This window comes from Accipiter gentilis, chromosome 16 (assembly GCF_929443795.1).
Source record: "Accipiter gentilis chromosome 16, bAccGen1.1, whole genome shotgun sequence".
Classification (NCBI taxonomy): Eukaryota; Metazoa; Chordata; class Aves; order Accipitriformes; family Accipitridae; genus Astur; species Astur gentilis.
Window position 1 is genome coordinate 4,799,934 of NC_064895.1, and position 16,939 is coordinate 4,816,872.

At 42.4% G+C, this 16,939-nt stretch overlaps 1 protein-coding gene across 4 annotated transcripts; it reads right to left on the reverse strand.

Moving 5' to 3' along the window:
* Positions 1-246: 246 nt before the first annotated feature.
* On the reverse strand, positions 247-9,513 carry TMEM14A (transmembrane protein 14A). Of its 4 annotated transcripts, XM_049819425.1 has the most exons (6): positions 9,109-9,211; positions 8,141-8,217; positions 7,671-7,756; positions 5,806-5,907; positions 1,862-1,949; positions 247-857 (listed from the first exon to the last, which is right to left on the reverse strand). In XM_049819425.1, the coding sequence occupies exons 3-6, from the start codon at positions 7,744-7,746 to the stop codon at positions 818-820; spliced, it is 306 nt and encodes a 101-aa protein (XP_049675382.1). In that variant the 5' UTR covers positions 7,747-7,756; positions 8,141-8,217; positions 9,109-9,211; the 3' UTR covers positions 247-817. The 4 variants fall into 4 exon arrangements, with proteins under 4 accessions (XP_049675382.1, XP_049675385.1, XP_049675383.1 ...); XM_049819428.1 differs by lacking the exon at positions 8,141-8,217 and having other exon boundaries at positions 9,109-9,513; XM_049819426.1 differs by lacking the exon at positions 9,109-9,211 and having other exon boundaries at positions 7,671-7,804.
* Positions 9,514-16,939: the final 7,426 nt, after the last annotated feature.

Below are 16,939 nucleotides of genomic sequence, written 5' to 3' on the forward strand. Positions count from 1 at the left end.
TTGCTTATGAGGAGGACTTCAGCAAGATAATCTGTGTGAGACCACAGCACAAAACCTGTTAAAAGAGTATTGAGACTGAGTTTAGAACCTATTTGTGCAAGACAGTGAACCTTCCTCAGCGGTGGTTCATGGCAGTGGGAATTTACAGCATGGCACATGTTTTAAACCGGTACTAAGTACAAAGCAGAGGACCAGACTGTTCCATTGACAAAATGGCTCACTAGTCTGCATAAAAAAACTGAGCAGTTTTGAAAATTTTACATTTTATTTGAACACTGATACCAGTTTTTGCATTTAGAATCAGTGAAACAAGAACATATGTTTAAAAGGAAGGTGGGTTTTCTAGTGCAACAGAGTACAGGCCCGCACCTTTAATGGTTAGTAATTGACAATATGATTAGAATCAATTACTTAATCTCAGAAGCTACAAAATTATAATTCAATATAATCCACCTTTTAGCATAAACATGTATTAATATATATTCTCTCAGAGATACAGTGCAAGACTAACTCAATTTCTTGGGGCGCTCAGCACCCCTCAAACAGATCAAACTTACAGAGAAAGATCCCTTAACGGACTGCTTAAACAAAGTAGATCAAAATATATCATCCACAAAATGCTTTAGTTTAGTTTAAAAAGAAAAAGCTTGCAAAACATCAGCATATCTCAATAATCAAATAACAGGTACAGATCTTTTACAGGAGAGATAAATGCAATGTAAGATGTGTTCAAACTTGTCTTTCAAGTATGGAGAGCTTGCCTGTTTGTTCGGTGGGCACGGCAGTCATACTTTGGTTCTTAAGTTGCTAAATTCTCCTACAGCAGCATAAAAACAAGCCTCAAAATCATCAGAAGGCTGCAAAAAAACCCAGAACAAAACCCATAAATACGGTTGTGCATGAACAAAACCAGTGAAAGTCATCATTAAATAACAGCGCATTCATAAATACCTGATACTAGAGCCTCTAGTAAGCAATCTTAAAATGTCTAAATCTACAGCCTCAGTGTCTGTTAAGCCACACAGTCCACCTAGGCTTGAAAAGTGATCCAGAATGGAAAATAACATTTTCCAGCTTAAGTCCCGATTCTTAAATTTTGCATCTTGACAATTTGCGTCTGATTTTTTTCTTCCCTATGTGTAACTGGAATGAAACAGTTAATGGTGTTATATTAAATCTGGTAACAACAAAGCAACAGTTATTCCTTCAGAAGATGTGAGATTTTCACTTACAGTTGAAAAATGTTTTGAGTTACACACTCACTGGGGAAAAAAAAAATTCAATTTACTCCATAATTTAATTCCAAAATATAAAGTACAGAAAATTATGTTTTCTAGAATGACAAAACAAGTAGCAGCAATAAAGCAGTCAGAATGGTTAGAAACATCATAATCTGCAGTAATACTGACCAAAGTTTTTAGGTCAGGTCAAAAATGTCCTAGTTTTCTAAGATGCTGTGCTTCCAGTAGTTTTGAATGCAGCACTTCTAAACCAAAGTGTTGGTGTTTTTTAAGATGACTGTGTTGTATGAAATTAGATGACTAATTTTATGCATGTGTTTGCAAACACTGAGGCTTACCTCAGGTTCTTCCAAGAGCCTTATCAATATGCATTAATATTTAATTGCAGATCTCTCCCTTCTGTGCTGAGAAAGTCAGTCCATTATCAGATGTATCCGCCTAGTGAGACGAAAAAGCTGTTCACTGGAAACAGGACTGTGACTTCCAAACTAATTTCACTTAAACCATACAGTTGCTGGATGATAGTAACTTCCACTGATACTGGCTTGAATCAGATGTCAAATGGCAACTATTTGAAAATCAGTGAAATCTTTACATTAACATCCTCAATATATGTTTACCTCAGGCATGCTACTAGTCCGGCTGGCATTAATTTCTTGGACCTCTTGAACCTCATTCCCATTATAATGGTCAAAAGAAAAGCTGAAACTGTAAAAGACAATTCAATATATTTATGTTCTCACGTCTCCCAGTGGACCATTCAGGAACATGGAGAGTTATCAAAGGTCATTGCTATTTTTGCTATGACTTGAAATTTAATAAAACATTACATCAGAGATAGGGTCTATAAAAACACTCTTGCTCTTCCAAAATACACTGCTATGATTTCTTTCAGCTATAAGCAAGGTTTCCACATGCATCAGAGTACTAAATCCTATTCCACAGATACTAAGTAAGTTTGTCAGACAGTGAATTCTACTCCCCCATATCTACATTTATGGTGATACAAATAAAGTAGGAAGAATCTTCACTGTAACAGTAACATATATTCTGAATTACAGGAATAGTCTCATAAATCCCACTGCCCGGATGTTTTCTAACTATTCAAGGGGCTAGAGCACTCAACTTTATCTGTTTTCTTTTGAGAACACTAGGTCTTTATTTGCTGAGCCTTAAAAACCAGATTGGAAGGTTTGCCACTTGCTTTTGCTACAGAATATGGCTATCAACATCTCCTTCATCATAACCCCAAGTTCCCTTGTTTCCTTTTGCTACAAAGGAACCATCCTTGTCTGTGACAAGAGGCGGGCAGCCCAAGAGGGCAACAAATGCAGAGCAAGCAGCAGAGAATAAACATCATGAAAGGAACTGCATTTTCTCCTGGAGCAGTTTTACCTAAAAATGGAGGTAGCAATGAACTCATCAGGCATGGGGATTTCATATCGAACTATGGCTGCAGAGGGCTACATAAATGAGAAGACTGATGAGAATACATAAAACTGCAAAGATAGCTAGCTTTGTTAAAAAACTGTCCCCTGAAACGCTTCCTAGAAGTGGGCAGAGAGGCAGGACTTCTCATGGGCAGCTGGGCTTTATCAGTCTTGCAGCCAGAGTAATGGCAGTTACACAAATCTCTTCCCTTTTTTATGGAGCAGTTAAACCATCTGGCTAATTCTCTTCAAACTCCACTGTCTACTCCTGTGGATAGTCCTGTGCTCACAGGTGTCAAGAATTAGTTTTAAACTCACTCCAGCATTACAAAACAAGCTCTGACAGTTATAAGCATCTTACAAAACTCTACCAGCTATGCATGTGCAATCATTAAAGATACCCTGCAAAAAAAATAAAAAAAAAAAAAAAAAAAAGCTCCATTATCCATTGCTCTTATTTTCTAGTCTCATAGACTTGATCCTCTCAAGAATGTCTGAAGAGTGGGCTATCCCACAGTATGTGTCTTGCCAGAGCCCTGAGTGTATTTACAATTAAGTACAAGCGACAAAGCATGTTCACTCTATAATGTTGTTCTTTCCATTTACTAGTATCTGGCTTTTCACATGTGCCAGTGAGTTTTTAAGATGTTCAACTTTTAGACCCGATTTTCAAAAGTGCTAGATATTCACAGTTTCACCTTAAATCAGCCAAAGAAATTCAATAAATTAAGCCAAATTTAATTCAGTAAATCAGATTCAGATCAGAAATTCAATAAATCAGGTGCATTGACTTGCACTTTGAATAACACAAACTGTTGCATACTGAAGTCTGAATTCCTACGCCTACTCCAAACACATAAAATTTTATTAAAGTGTTCAAGAAAGCACAGAGTTAATTTCAGGGGGAGTGGGAAAATGCCTGAAAGAATAATTTATTAAACAACTAAGAAAATTTGCCTGGAGTATCTGTATGCTACGTACTCTTTGCATGTAGGACAAGTTACAAGAACCCTACTATCAAGGTCTTGTACTAAAACATTACCTACATTATTGTAGGAGACTCATTCACAGGTGACAAATACTATAGATAATTATGGGTTTGGAGGGGGATTTTTTTACTTTTTATGTAATCTTCTAGCCTTTTAAAGGTTTGGGTACTTGCTTCATTTTACATTGCAATTTACTCTGCTGGTTTCTAAGTTCAGAGTGGTCACTTTCTTCCATGCCCTTAATTTCCTTCTTTCATTTGTGCTCTAGTTGCTTTTGGCACTCCAGGAGGTTAGGCCTAAGTGAAAACATTCTGATTTTCTACAAAAGCAATACACCTTTATTTCAGAAAGCCCTTATTATTCTGAAAATAGCAGATACAGTAGCCACCAACAGTTTTTAAGGTGTGGACCTGTAGATGTTTCCAAGTGTCTAATTCTCCCTTCCTCTGAAGTCTTTGTACTGAGTTCTTTATTCATTTGAGATACCTACGTATATAGAAGCCAGAAGACACCCTTTTCCAGAATGAGATACATCAGCCTGGAAGAGATTAAAACCAGTCTGAATGGTTGGCCCTGGCAGAGTACTTTGTTTCAATACTTCCTAACTCACTTCAGGCAAGAATTATCACAGTTCAGACCACCTTCTTTGTTTCATTCAGTGCAGGTGGACCTTGAAGAGGCCACCCATTCATAGCCAAGGTTAAATATAGGTTTATGTTTTAAGCAATCAAAACATTACTTTGTAAACATTCTAAACTAAGACTTCTTTAAAAAGTCTTTGTTCCTTTTACTTCACGTAATAAGAACTTTCCAAGGAAGGTGTAGCGAACTCTCTCTCATCTCTATCGCTATAATTTCTGTTAAATCAGTAATATACGTTTCTCCAGTTGAGAGAAAGTCCTCACCTGCCTATAGCTACATGAAATGCACAACACTGACAATATTTTAGTGTATCTGACATTCACAAGCAGATTAGCAGAAATTTTGTATTAGTCCTTTCAAACCCAGGGAACTGGGAAACAGGCAACATTTAGTAAGTTTTAATTAGTCTTCTCTTCCACAAATTCTGTATCCAAATCAGTGATTTAATTGACCCATAGAAGTACAATACCATATGCTACTTACCTAAAAGCACCTCATGCTGAATGATTACAAATTTACATATATGTAAGGCTATGTCTTCATTCCCAAAAAAGGTTTGGTTTTGTTTTTAACAGTGGGATAACTTAATCTGAGCAAGGTCATGGTGGCAAAAAAGAAAGATCCCATTTCAGGCCATCTAGGGGCAGATCAGGTATGCCATTACCACCTTTACTAAAGAACTCAGTTGGTGGGAACATACTTTGCTAACAATGCTATTCAACATTTTTCTGAAATGAAAATTTTTACAGCTGTGGCTCGCGTAAAACACAAAGCCAGCATGAACAGTATACCATAAATTCTAAGTTCAGAAAAAGTGATTGTGTACTCACATTATCTGGAAAAAATGTATTTTAAATGCATTTCTGCATGTGAAACCACTGCCTAAGACACCTTTGCTAAAACCATGAGTGAGACAAGCTCTCAATAGCTCTTACCGCAAACCAGTTGTGTGATGTCCCCCTTAAGAGACTGTAGTCCCTTGCCTCCCTGAGGGTTTCATGGCAAACTAGCTAACGGGACAATTTTTGCGTAGTTTGTATCCTGTCTCTTAGCAGCAAAGGAAAAACACCAAGTCAAACTATTTTTTTCATTGGGAGCCGAGGATATATTACATTATGCAAGACTGGATCCCACACCTACTTTACTTCTCAAATTACATTCTAATCTGTAGCGCTAATGATTTTATTCCAGTACTCTTCCATGTTTCTCAGCTGGATTTCACAATATTTGCAATGTTAGGTAACCATCTAACAAAAGGAGGCACTGCCGGGTCGTAACACACACCTGCTGGCTTTGCGTGAAAGATCTTACCTTGCAAATGGTTCCACAGTTAAGCTTTTTTATTTTGCAAGCTAAGTTGAAGCGTCAAACTCTAAAAACTAACATTTAAACCAAAGCAATACTCAAAATTTAATAGAAGAGAGAATTTTTAAAAAGCGGTTTCCTGAACTGCATGTGGTTTGGGTTTTTTTGTTCCTTTGACTACTGTAGTAAAACACTTACACAACGATATCTTCACATTTCTTGGATCACGTGTTACGCAGTAAGCTCCATAACCAGCCACAGAACCAAAGGTTAGACCAGCAGCTAAAGAGATTTTACTACCTGCAAGAAATGATTCAAGTGTTATTTCTCAATATAATGTCTTTAAGCTCAAACTTTACACAGTAGTTCTCTCTACACATTATCCAAATATTTTAGAAATAGAACCAATTTTGCCACAGTGCACCTCGCTTAACCAGCATGAACAGAGAGGTAATACTTCTGTAACTGGGTCATTCTCCTGCATGGCATTAGGGGCAAAGCTGACTGAATTAGAGGGAGGTGATCAGGATCTAGTAATACTTGCAATTTGGGAAAAACAATCTTTGAAGCACAAACCCAAATTTGGCTATTTTCTCTAACATACATACCTTTAGAAGCATTTTTTTAATTTATCTGGACTGTCTGTTCATTTTAACTATATCTTACAGCACTTGGGAATCTCCAAAAATGGTAGAAATGTGTCTATATATATATAAAGGGTAAACTGGACAACACATGTAGTCATAAGCCCTTCAGTCTGATATCAGTCCTGGACAAAGAAATGGTATCACCAACATTACATTTAATTAATAAAGAATTAAAAAACAATTAGATGGCAATGAGGATGAAAATACGGCTTTTAAAAGTAACTCAACATCTTCTTTCAGTGCCATTACAAACCTGGTTTGTAAAGTCCACAGTTTCAGTAATGTACTTAGGTTTCTGAATAGGCATTTGACTCAGTAATGTATGTTAAAAGCAAATCATCACAGCAGGCACTATCTGTATTAAGCTCATCCCAAAACATTTATAATTAAAGAATTCAGACCCCCAGACGTAGTTTAGCTCCCAGGCCTGTTATATTGAGTATTTTTAATCAAGAATTTGCAAGAAAACAGAAATCATTACCAATTAAAAAAAAAAAAATATCTAGATTTGCCACAAGGACTGACCAACTACTAAAGAGCGAAGAGAACAAGTGAATGGGACGGTCAGCAAGTGCAGCTGGGTGCAAACAAAAAATACAGGAAGCATTTTCAGAAAGTCAGATATAAAGCCATGTGTTTAAGCGCAAAGCATGTGCACGCTACGCAGGGCAACAGTGACCCTGAATCACAAGAATCAGGAAGGATAATGGCCACAGCGAAGAAGATTGATGCGCTGCTGGGACATGCACTTTGTGGGAGAGAAAGGGGGAGCAGCCCAGAGATCCCTCCTGCCCGTCCTTGGTACCACTGCGACCTCTGCTGGGATGCTGTTCTTGGCTCAGGCAGGGCTCTGCCGGCTGGAAAGGACTACAAAAATGACTGAAATATGGAAAATGCGCTTTTTAGTACACGATAACCTGAAACCTGGCTGATTATCTTAGGGTGAAAATGCACAATTCTAACAGGATGAGATAATTAACCACCCAATCAGAATACACAGGTAAAGTGTTTTCTTTCCAGTGTGCACCTGGAAATCTCAGAATCAAGCCTGGATGCCTCTGTAAAAAATAAGCTTTAATCAAAGATCATCTACTGTGGTCAACACAGGAATGATTAATGGAAATGAGAAGGCCCAAAATATACTTAAGGCCAAAGATAACATGACAGCCCCTTTTGCCCTGAAAAAAACCTCATCAGTTAGATTAACAGAAAAAAGTGACCCCTGAAATGCTTCAATTGACCCAAGTAAATCTCATGAGACCCAGCTCCTTTATAGCAGTGCACGATAGATTTAAGATGCAGTCGTGTTCATTATAGCAAAGTTTTCATGTCTCGCATCAATTTTCTTTTTCACAAAGCATAGCGGACAGGAAACTTAAGTGCTTCATTTCCATATCCTGCTGTCCCACTATTCACCTTTACGAGTGTATCCTACAACACCTCCAACAGCCAGCAATGCAGCATATGCAAAACCAATCCAGTCAATAGCCATGGTCCCAACTCTGGAGAAGAAAACATATTGCAACTGAAGACAAGTAAGTTCCTTCCTCCTGGTAAAAAAAAAAATCATTACTGAAAGTGTTCTAAATAACACCAGACTCTCCTACGTCGTGTTTGACTGCTGTGCCAAAATATTCAAAGGGTGGAGGTCTGTCTGTTGGCTATTGTATCATCTTTTCACTACCTGCTGCCCTTCCTTAGACCTCCATATCTTGGTATACTGTATTTCCATTAGGGGAAATTGGTATTTTTGGGATGTATGTGGCATGCATTTTTCCCAGTCAAAAATACATGTGTGCAAGCAAAAAGCTTGACACCACCCAAAGCACCAGTTTTGTTGCACTTGTGCCATATAGCTGATCTGGGCATACGCTATGGATACCTACAGGTCTTCTGAGCGCACAGCTTAGTGCTCTTTCAACCAGACCGTGCTCGGTGTACTTCAACCGGAATGTCCCAGGCCCTGCAACACCAGGCAAAAATACAAATTTTCAGAGTCCACCCAAAGTTTCCAAACACAAACCTAGGCCATCTTCAGGAAGCTGTGCATACAGAAGCTTTATCCTACCTCTGCCTACACCCCTTTTGTTTCACCTTTAGATTTCGACGCATTGCCCGAAGTCAGGCTTCTGGCCTCCAAACCCCATTTAAGTTACTGTTGCAGTACTGATCCCCACTTCCCCAGCTGTGCTTTCTTACGGCGTGAGTGGCGGTGGTGTGCAGCCGCACAGCCCCAGCAGCACTATGGCCTCTCTCCCACCAGCTGGCGGGATATGCCTTTTCCCTCCTTATCCCAAAGTCTGTAGTTAATTAAGTGCATCCTCCTTTTCACCCGGGCGGCTGTGTCCTCGACCACCGTGTTAGAGGGGTGCCAGGAACGGGCACACACCATTTCACGTCAAGCCTTTAACATCAAAGCGAGCAACTCGGTGCGAGCCCCCCCCCCCGGCTGTAAGCTCCTCAGAACACAGGGGGGTTTAGGGGCCCACGAACACGAGGCCTGCAGAGGCAGGGGCACGGCTCAAAGCCCGGCCTTGGATCCACCCAGCCTTCGTGGCCTAGGCAGGCAGGCCGAGGCCGAGGCCGAGGCCGGCCGCTCTCCCTCGGGTGGGGCCTTCCACCTCCCTCCCCGGGCCGCCGGCCCCATCCCCTCTCGCCACGCCTCCCCCGCCTCCGCTCCGCGCAGCCCCGCGATCGCTTCCCCCGGCCCGCCGCGGCGGAGCCCGGCCCAGACGGCAGGTGGGCGCGGAGGGCAGCCCCACCGCCCGTCCCCGCGGCCCACTCATCCCTCAGCCGCCCCCCGCCCCGGCTCGGCCCCACGGGACTCGGCGCCCCTCACGCCGCCCCGCCGTACCTCGTCCCCCCTCCGCCAGACCTCGTCCCCGTCCCGCCGCGCCCGCCCCGCCGCCCTCCGACCTCCCCCGGCTCCGCCTCCCGCGCCCGGCGGGCACCGGTGAGGCGTCGCGGAGCCGGCGCCGCGGTCCCGCCGAGGCGGCCGCCTCCCCGCCGCCTTCCCCGGCTTACTGCCCCTCGGCGGGCCTGCGCCCCGGAGAAGGGGAAGGAGGAGGGCGCCTGCCGCCATGATGGCGGAGCGGGGAGCGGCGTTTTGCGGCGCTTGGCTGAGGCGGGGAGACGTGCCCCTGGTGGCGCAGGGCGGCGGGGGCTTCGCGCCGCGTTTGTCGGGGCCCCTCGGCGGCAGGGCCCAGCTCCGGGGTTGGCGCCTGCCGCCTCTTGAGACTCCTTGTCCCGCCCTCGGTCTGACAGGGCTCCACGGGCAGCGGAAAGATCCCGTGGCTTATTTTAGCCTTTTAAGCCTAAAAATCCTGCCCTGCCGCGTTGGGGATGGAAGACCTCGTGAACGAGAGTCATGTCTGCAGAGCCCTGTCCCCGTCCCCGAAGGGCTCGCGTCCTGTGGAGACCCGGGCAGGGTCTGGGGCAGGGGCGAGGGTCTCCTCTCAGAGACGCCCTGCCACAGGCGCTCATTGCTGTGCCACATGCGGGGCCCTTCCTCTCTCCTTCTTTCTCTTCACCTGCATCTTTGAAACCTCGAGGGTTGCCTGCATGGAGTCAGGTGAGCAGGCACATAGACCGAACGCTGGTGTTACCTGTTTGTTGGGAGAAACCAACAGGCAAGATACCACACCCGTAGCTAATTTATGAAACTGCTTGGAGTGGTTATTTTAACGCCTTGACTTATTGTCTGCTAGCCCCGTTTGCTGGAGCTGTTCCACTACAAGCTATTTGTGTCCGTATTTTGTCACCCTCTGCAGTATTTCTTTAGCTTTCTCTCAAGTGAGCCATTCTCGACCAGCGCAGGATGTATCCTTCAGCGGTAATTCGGGGGTGCCTGCTTGTGACATTCCCTACGCTTCTCATTCCCATGAACAGGCTGAGCATAAACATGGCCACAACAGGGAGAGATGCACAATGCCGTGTGATGGGACTTGGATACCTGCCTTCTTCAGGGGTCATTTGAAAAATCCCTGCCAAAATCTTGTGTTTCCTTTAGATTTCTTTGCTTAAAGGTGTGGGAGTTTTCCGCTCCAAAGAGCTTGCTGGAAAGCGAATCAGTATTCTCATTAGGGTTAACGTATTTAATTTCCACTCCTAACGTTCTATTTGTTCTTGCTGTTAGTGTTTAACTGCTGTGACACAAGCCCACTCCATGTGAGCTGTCCAAGTCTGTCTACTCGGTGGAAAACACCACTCTCCTTATCTCTCCAGTGTCTGTGGGAAGGAAGACTAAGGTACAGGAACTTTCGAAAACAAACATACGACACTTGAGGGCAGGACAGCTCCAAAATGCAAACCAAAAGCAGATTCATAAGCTGAAATCCAGAAATCTTGGATTTCTTTATGGAGTATTCTGAGACTTGCGGCTCTTGAAAAGCACAGTAAAATAAACAGTGGATTAAACAGAGCAAAACTATGCAATTCTGTTTGACGAGGCTCCAAAGCACAACAAATACAGTGTCTTTTGGCACCTCTAGGATAATGACCAGTTGTGGTTACTGATTCAATGATACTCCTCACTAAAGTAGACTGGATAACCCTGAAGTCTGGGCTAAATTTGAATTCACGTAATTATATGCTGCTTGTTATGTTCCCTTCCATTTTCAATTACAAAAAGCATTTGGTATTGTTTTCCCTAAGCTGTTACTTACACTATTGTCCGATGTGAAATGGTTGTTGTATTTTACAGCACAGGTAGTCTCCCGTGGGAGGTTTCTAATGGGAGGAGAACTCACTAAATTAGTGTTGGTAGCATGATAAATCAAACCCCTCAGTCCTAACAGTGAGGTATAACAGAGCCAGCAGCAAAGCTAGTGTTAATGTTGCTAAGCGCTTTCTTTTCTAGTTTTCAGAACTATTCAGAACTATTTTCTAGTTTCTGTTCATAACTGCCAGTCTGAGCTGAAATTTCCCCTGTTGGGAAAATTGGATGTCTGCTTCCAGCTGTTTTATTTTAGCTTGTTTTGGTTGTTTTGTTTTGTATTATGATTTGTTTGATTTGGTTTTGGAAAGTTTCATTTACAACAATTGAGCCAACTAGGAGGATGAATTTAGGGGAGAATACATCGTTTTGTCCATTATAAACATAACCATTTCACTGAACAGCCTCTAGCATCTCTCTGGTTTGGAAAAACAGCTTTCAAATTTGGCAAGTAAATTGCTTTAGTTTCAGGGATATATTTTTCCATCTTCATGAAAATGTGACCTGAAGAGAAAAAGGGTTAAAAATGTTGAGTGGAGGCTTCTTAAAATTGTACAGCCCAGTCCCGAGAAAATTCCACCAATGTTGATCACGTGTGACCTTTTGTTAGGCCCACCTGCATTCACATCTGAATGTATGCACTCTCCAGGAAAAGGCTGAGCTTGTGTCTTGTTTTGCTAGTGTTCTGTATAAAACAAGAAGCCTCTAAGGGGCTTGTGTAGTGCAGCCCAGCTCCCTCCCCTTGAACATTTCTGCCCAGGATACCTGTTGTTAGAGAGGGTGTTGGCAGGATGAATCGCATAAAAGACCTGTCTCCTGCCGTAAGCTGTTTGTGGTTTTTGTTGGTCTTCCTGTTTTAACACTAAAGGCTACTCACAGTTGTAAGTTTCAAGTATGATTTAATGCTAACTGCTATCCCAGAACACAATGTGATACCAGAAAGGATCTGTAGAATGGAAGAGTGCCTCTGAAATACCGGAGACAGAAGAAGAAGTCCTGAGTGGGGGGAAAAAAGGGCAGCTAAGTACCTTGAGACAGCTGTAATTCTGGAAGATTTTTGTGCAAAAGATGTTCTTTTCATCAGGTGAGACTATGGAAAAGGAAGAGGAGCAAAATACAGTTTTTAAGGTGCCAATTCAGAGGTCTCTGGTTTAATACTCTGTAGTTAAATAAGGAAAACGTCAGTTATCATGTTCCGGTACAAAAAGGGAACTTAGAAATAAATTCTGTAAGCTTTCATATGTACACACATAGGTATATAAGCAATGAGAAGGGCAGTGGTGTTGAAGTAATAGAAGGTTGTTTTAAAAGGCTGAGGAGCCTGATCTACAGCCTCATTGGGCTGTTTTTATGTGTCAATACCCTTCAGTCCTGAGGTGTCACTTCCTTGAAAATTTAGTATGAAACTTAGATCCAGAATCATCTCTGGCAATTCAATGAAATAGTAAAAAGCAGGGATACTGCTCTTTAGAATAACCACGAAGTAATCTGGCAGAACATGTACGTTAATAAACAGCCACAGGAACTAAGGCCTTTTTTGTGAACTAAACATATATGAACATGGACTGAAGCCTGCAAAGGAAAAAGAGATAGGTTCTTGGGCAGTGATTTCACAGGAGATGGTCTCAAATTTAACAGCTCACTGCTGCCAAAATGGCCTCTTTGTTTCCAATTCTTCTTTCCAGTCCCTTATTTTGTGCAGTAATTGATGAGTTTTCTCCTTCTCTATAGTCCTCGATGGCTGAGTCAACTCAGTAGCCCAGCAGAAAGATAACCAGGCAGAAAAATACGTAGCTTTCTGCTGGATTAGTTCCATCAGTCATTTGTTTCAATTAGTTAAGTCAGGAGGGTCTAGCAAGCATCAGGGCACAAAGGAAGAGCTGGGACTGCATGGCTGGGAGGGAGGCTGGGGAAGGCTGCTGCAGGCATCAGCAAGAAGGAGTGAGATAACCTGAAGCTGTGCATTTCCTCTGACTTTTCAGGCAACTTTGCCTGTGAGAAAGCATTATGGTATGGCACTGACTGAAATTCTTGGTAAATTCAGTGAAATGCAACTCAGAATTATGGTTGGTTGGTGGTATCTCAGGAATCTTCCCAGATGCTGAATCCAACAAACTAGCATTTCAGCAAGCTAGCAAACACTGAAATAAGGTACATGCCCACAGAAACCTACCTGTGAGCCCTGGAATCTGACAATACCCAATTTTACTGTGAGCTGACAATATCCATGATTTTAGTGTGAGGTCTCCAGTGAAATTAGGTTCTAGCTACATTTAATATTGGAGAGATTAATGGGAATGAAATGGAAGAATGTGATTGTGATATGCAGTGATTTGGGAGAGCATAGGTAAAACTGTTTCTGCCCACCAGGCATGATCAAAGGGTTGTAGCAGATGTTAAGAGCGAGTGATTAAACTGCCTGGGGTTCTGATCAGTGTAGCAATTTGGTTTTCCTAGCTGAGCTCTCAAAAGCTGAGACTCCATCTCCTGAAGAAATGGAGGTTTTTCTCTTCAGTATCTCAGGAATCCTTGGTCTAAACAAATCCAGATTAGGACCACTAGCTGTGCTCTGCGTCTGAGTTATCCCAAATTTCCCATCTTTCTTAATAAGTATGTGGATTTTAAAGCGGTTCAGGAAGTCAGAGTGAAATCCCAAAGGATTTCAGAGACATTTGAAGTGGCTTGTTCATCATTGTGTGATGTTTTCAGCTGATTGAAAACAACTCATGAAGATGAAAGTTTCTTGGGATGGAGGAGGCATTTTTGTTTGTGTGTGTATTTTCAGACCCTTGCCCTAATATTTGGCATCCTGTGATAGACATCAGATCTCTGATACCTCTCACTACTATGTGCTTGGTATAGAGGGGTCTGTTTTCAGCTGCACACACTGAAGACACAAGAGTTTTCTAGACAACAGCTCACTGAAGGACAGAGGCACAGGATCCCTTCCCCTTTCCAAATTCTAGCAGACACACCGAGGCATACCTAAAACCTGTATATGCCCCAAGGCAGCTTCCTGGGCTGAAAAATAATTTGAAGCTAGGAAAGTTTTAGGATGAAAGTTCATATATGCATGCCCTGTCCTTAATCTTTCCTAGACATCACTTTGTGCCCACTGTTCTTGCTGTTTCTCTCCTACCAGCAGCCACTGAGACAGGAGCATGAGCTAGTTGGACCTTTGTTCAGGTCCAGTATGGGCAAGCTTATGGACAGGAGTATCCAAATCATAAGCATCCTTCAGATCATTCTCACACCAAAAAAGAAAGGAAAGTAAAATACAACATCCCTCCTCAAAGGAAGAGGTCTGCGAGATCCTAGCTTTTATGGGGTACATAGAGAGTGTCTCAAGCTGTGATTTTGCAATAACATTTCAATTGCTGGCTTCCCCATTTCAGTCCCTTCCTTGAACCACCTCTGGCATTCAGTGAACTCTGTGCTGAGCCATGATGATAAATAATCAGATAATTTAGCTCACTGTTGGCATTCCTGTTCTGGAACTGCAGTCTTAGAGAGCTGATCCTTGCTCATGTGTTCAAGAGGGGAGTGAAAGGCAGAGGGACAGTCCTGCTCAAAGCCACATGCCTTACTGTCAGGCGGCAAATAGAAGGGAGTGAGGCTATCCACATCATGAGCTTCAATTTAGAGAGAGTGGTTATGATCAGGATTTATAAAATCAAGGCAGTGGGTAGAATGAATGCAGATTTTTGTCCTGCAAATCCAGCAGTACTAGAACTAAGGGGCGCTCATTGAAACCAATAGGAGATTGGTTTAGAAAAGATAAAAGGGAATACTTTTTAATGTAGCAGGTACGGTGAACTTGTGGAATTTGCTGCTAGCAGAGGTTTTGGAAGCAGATAGGTCAGCAGACTGGAAAGGAGACTAAACGATTAAATGGACTACAGGTTCATAAAGAGATACTACACGGAATGAGTAGGGATGTGCTCCCTAACATCCCTAACACAATAACTGTGGATGCTGGAGGAGAACAAAGGAAATGTATATGCCCTGCTTGCATGTTCTCTTTAAATAGCATCTCTTGTTACTGGAGAAAGGATACTGGGGATAGCTGGATGTTGGTCTGACCCACCAGGGCATCCCTCGTGTTCTTTTCAGGGCCCTGGTTTTCTGTCCACAGGTGTGTGAAGACAAATGTGGTGTTGGTAGGAGTTTGTATTTTATGTTTTGAAGGTGATATCTCAGGGTTTTCTTTCCTCAGTGAAACCTGATGCTTAGATCACTAGCACTGTGTTGTACCCTATTGAGGAAACATGCTGGTTTAGGACAATTCACATAGTATTAGCTATTAGAAAGGGACCCTTAGACTAAACTATAGCCCTCTTGATGTTGCACTTTTACACTGGGGTCTTTCTGCTCTGTCTGCACAGAACTTGATGAATACTCATGTCCCAGGAAAGATTTCATAAGCTATGATAGATTTTTCCCCCAGGATATCGGTGTATTTTGGATATAATATTTGAGAGTCTTCTGCTGGAAAACATCTAGTACAGCTGAAGGAGAGAGAGTGCCAGATTAGACAGATTACTAGGCATGAATCCCAACTCTTATTTGTATGAGTATTCCTTCTGCCTTTGGATAATCACATTAACATCAGAAGTATTGCTTACACAAGTACTACTGAGAAAAAGTGACAGGCTTGGGCTCTCAAAGCAATGTTCTTGTTCCAGCACTTTCCCGGTGAGATTCTGATCTTGTTTCCTCTTCAGAACTCATTAGAATTGGGACATCTAATAAGGAGGACTACCCACTACTCAGCAGCCTCCAGTAATTACTAACCCACCTTCTAGACCTATCAGAAGTAACATTTTTAGCAGTTCAGACATTGTTTTCCTTCCCCTTCCAAAGCTCATCCCACACTTAGATACATGAGGGTATATTAGACAGCACTATATTTCATGCTTGGTTGATTATGGAGCCAGATCTTTGGTCTCTCCTGAGGGTTTTTTTGCTGCTACTCCAGTGCAGACGAGCCAGAAACTTTCCACAACCATGTGGTAAAGCAGGCCCCAGTGGGTGTAAGACTGGTATCTCATGGTGGTTGTCATCAGGCAGCGTGGGTTATGGTATGTCTCCTGCCAAGCCAGCCTGGAGGACCACAGCTCAGTGAGACCTCAGGGATCTCGCCTAATAACAGCAGTGACCTAATCTGAAATAAAAGAAGAAAGCTATCTTCATTTTTTGTGGCTGATAATACACAAAGGAGTATCACTGTGGGTGCAAAGGGAGGATTATAAACATCAAATGATAGAAAGTGTTTACATGTCTGCTTTTACGTGCAATTAATCAAGCTTGGAAAGAATGAAGTAATTTTCATTTGTACACCTACAAGGAGAAGCCAAGTTAAAGCAATTATATAGATCAGCCCCCAAAAATGAAAATGTGAGAAAAATAATGCCAGCAACTCTGCAACTTATACTCCAGATTTCAAGCCAAGCACCTATGAAGGAAGAAGTATTCCATGGAAAAATATCATATTCTTGCCATCTTTCTGACCACAGAGTTATGCTCGTTATGGTAAGGCTATAATTACAGCATTGTGAATACAATGCCGCAGGCAATGGCCTGCCAGTGTTTTTCCACTATAAACCCTCATGTGAGGTTTGCGATTTTGTGAAATACAATTATCTTTGGCTGGGATATCCAGCTACAATCTCAGCCCAGAAATAGATTTTTTTGTTTGTTTGTTTCCTTTACCAAGTTGTTCAAAGTTCATTGTTTGATAAGTGTTAGAGCCTTCCTGATTGATTCCCTGCTTATGCCCAATCCGTACTGTGAAGATGTGCGGAGAGTTTGCTGTCAGTGGTAGTGCATCAATGTTGGGCAATATTCAGGGCTGTGAGGCTATCACAAAGTCCACGCTTCGGACCAAGCTGCCTACATTTGTATCAGTGCAGTCTGGGAAAGTCAGGACAGCAGGGTTATAGCAAATTAGCACTGGCTGCATATCCAGGCA

Bases quoted from the DNA above. Each gene is read 5' to 3' on its own strand.
- TMEM14A (XM_049819428.1), bottom strand. From the start codon at position 7,746: ATGGCTATTGACTGGATTGGTTTTGCATATGCTGCATTGCTGGCTGTT. The intron at 5,908-7,670 runs GTGAATAGTGGG...CATTTCTTGCAG, and splicing joins TGTAGGATACACTCGTAAAG to GTAGTAAAATCTCTTTAGCT. The intron at 1,950-5,805 runs GTAAGTGTTTTA...TGTCTTTTACAG, and splicing joins AAATGTGAAGATATCGTTGT to TTTCAGCTTTTCTTTTGACC.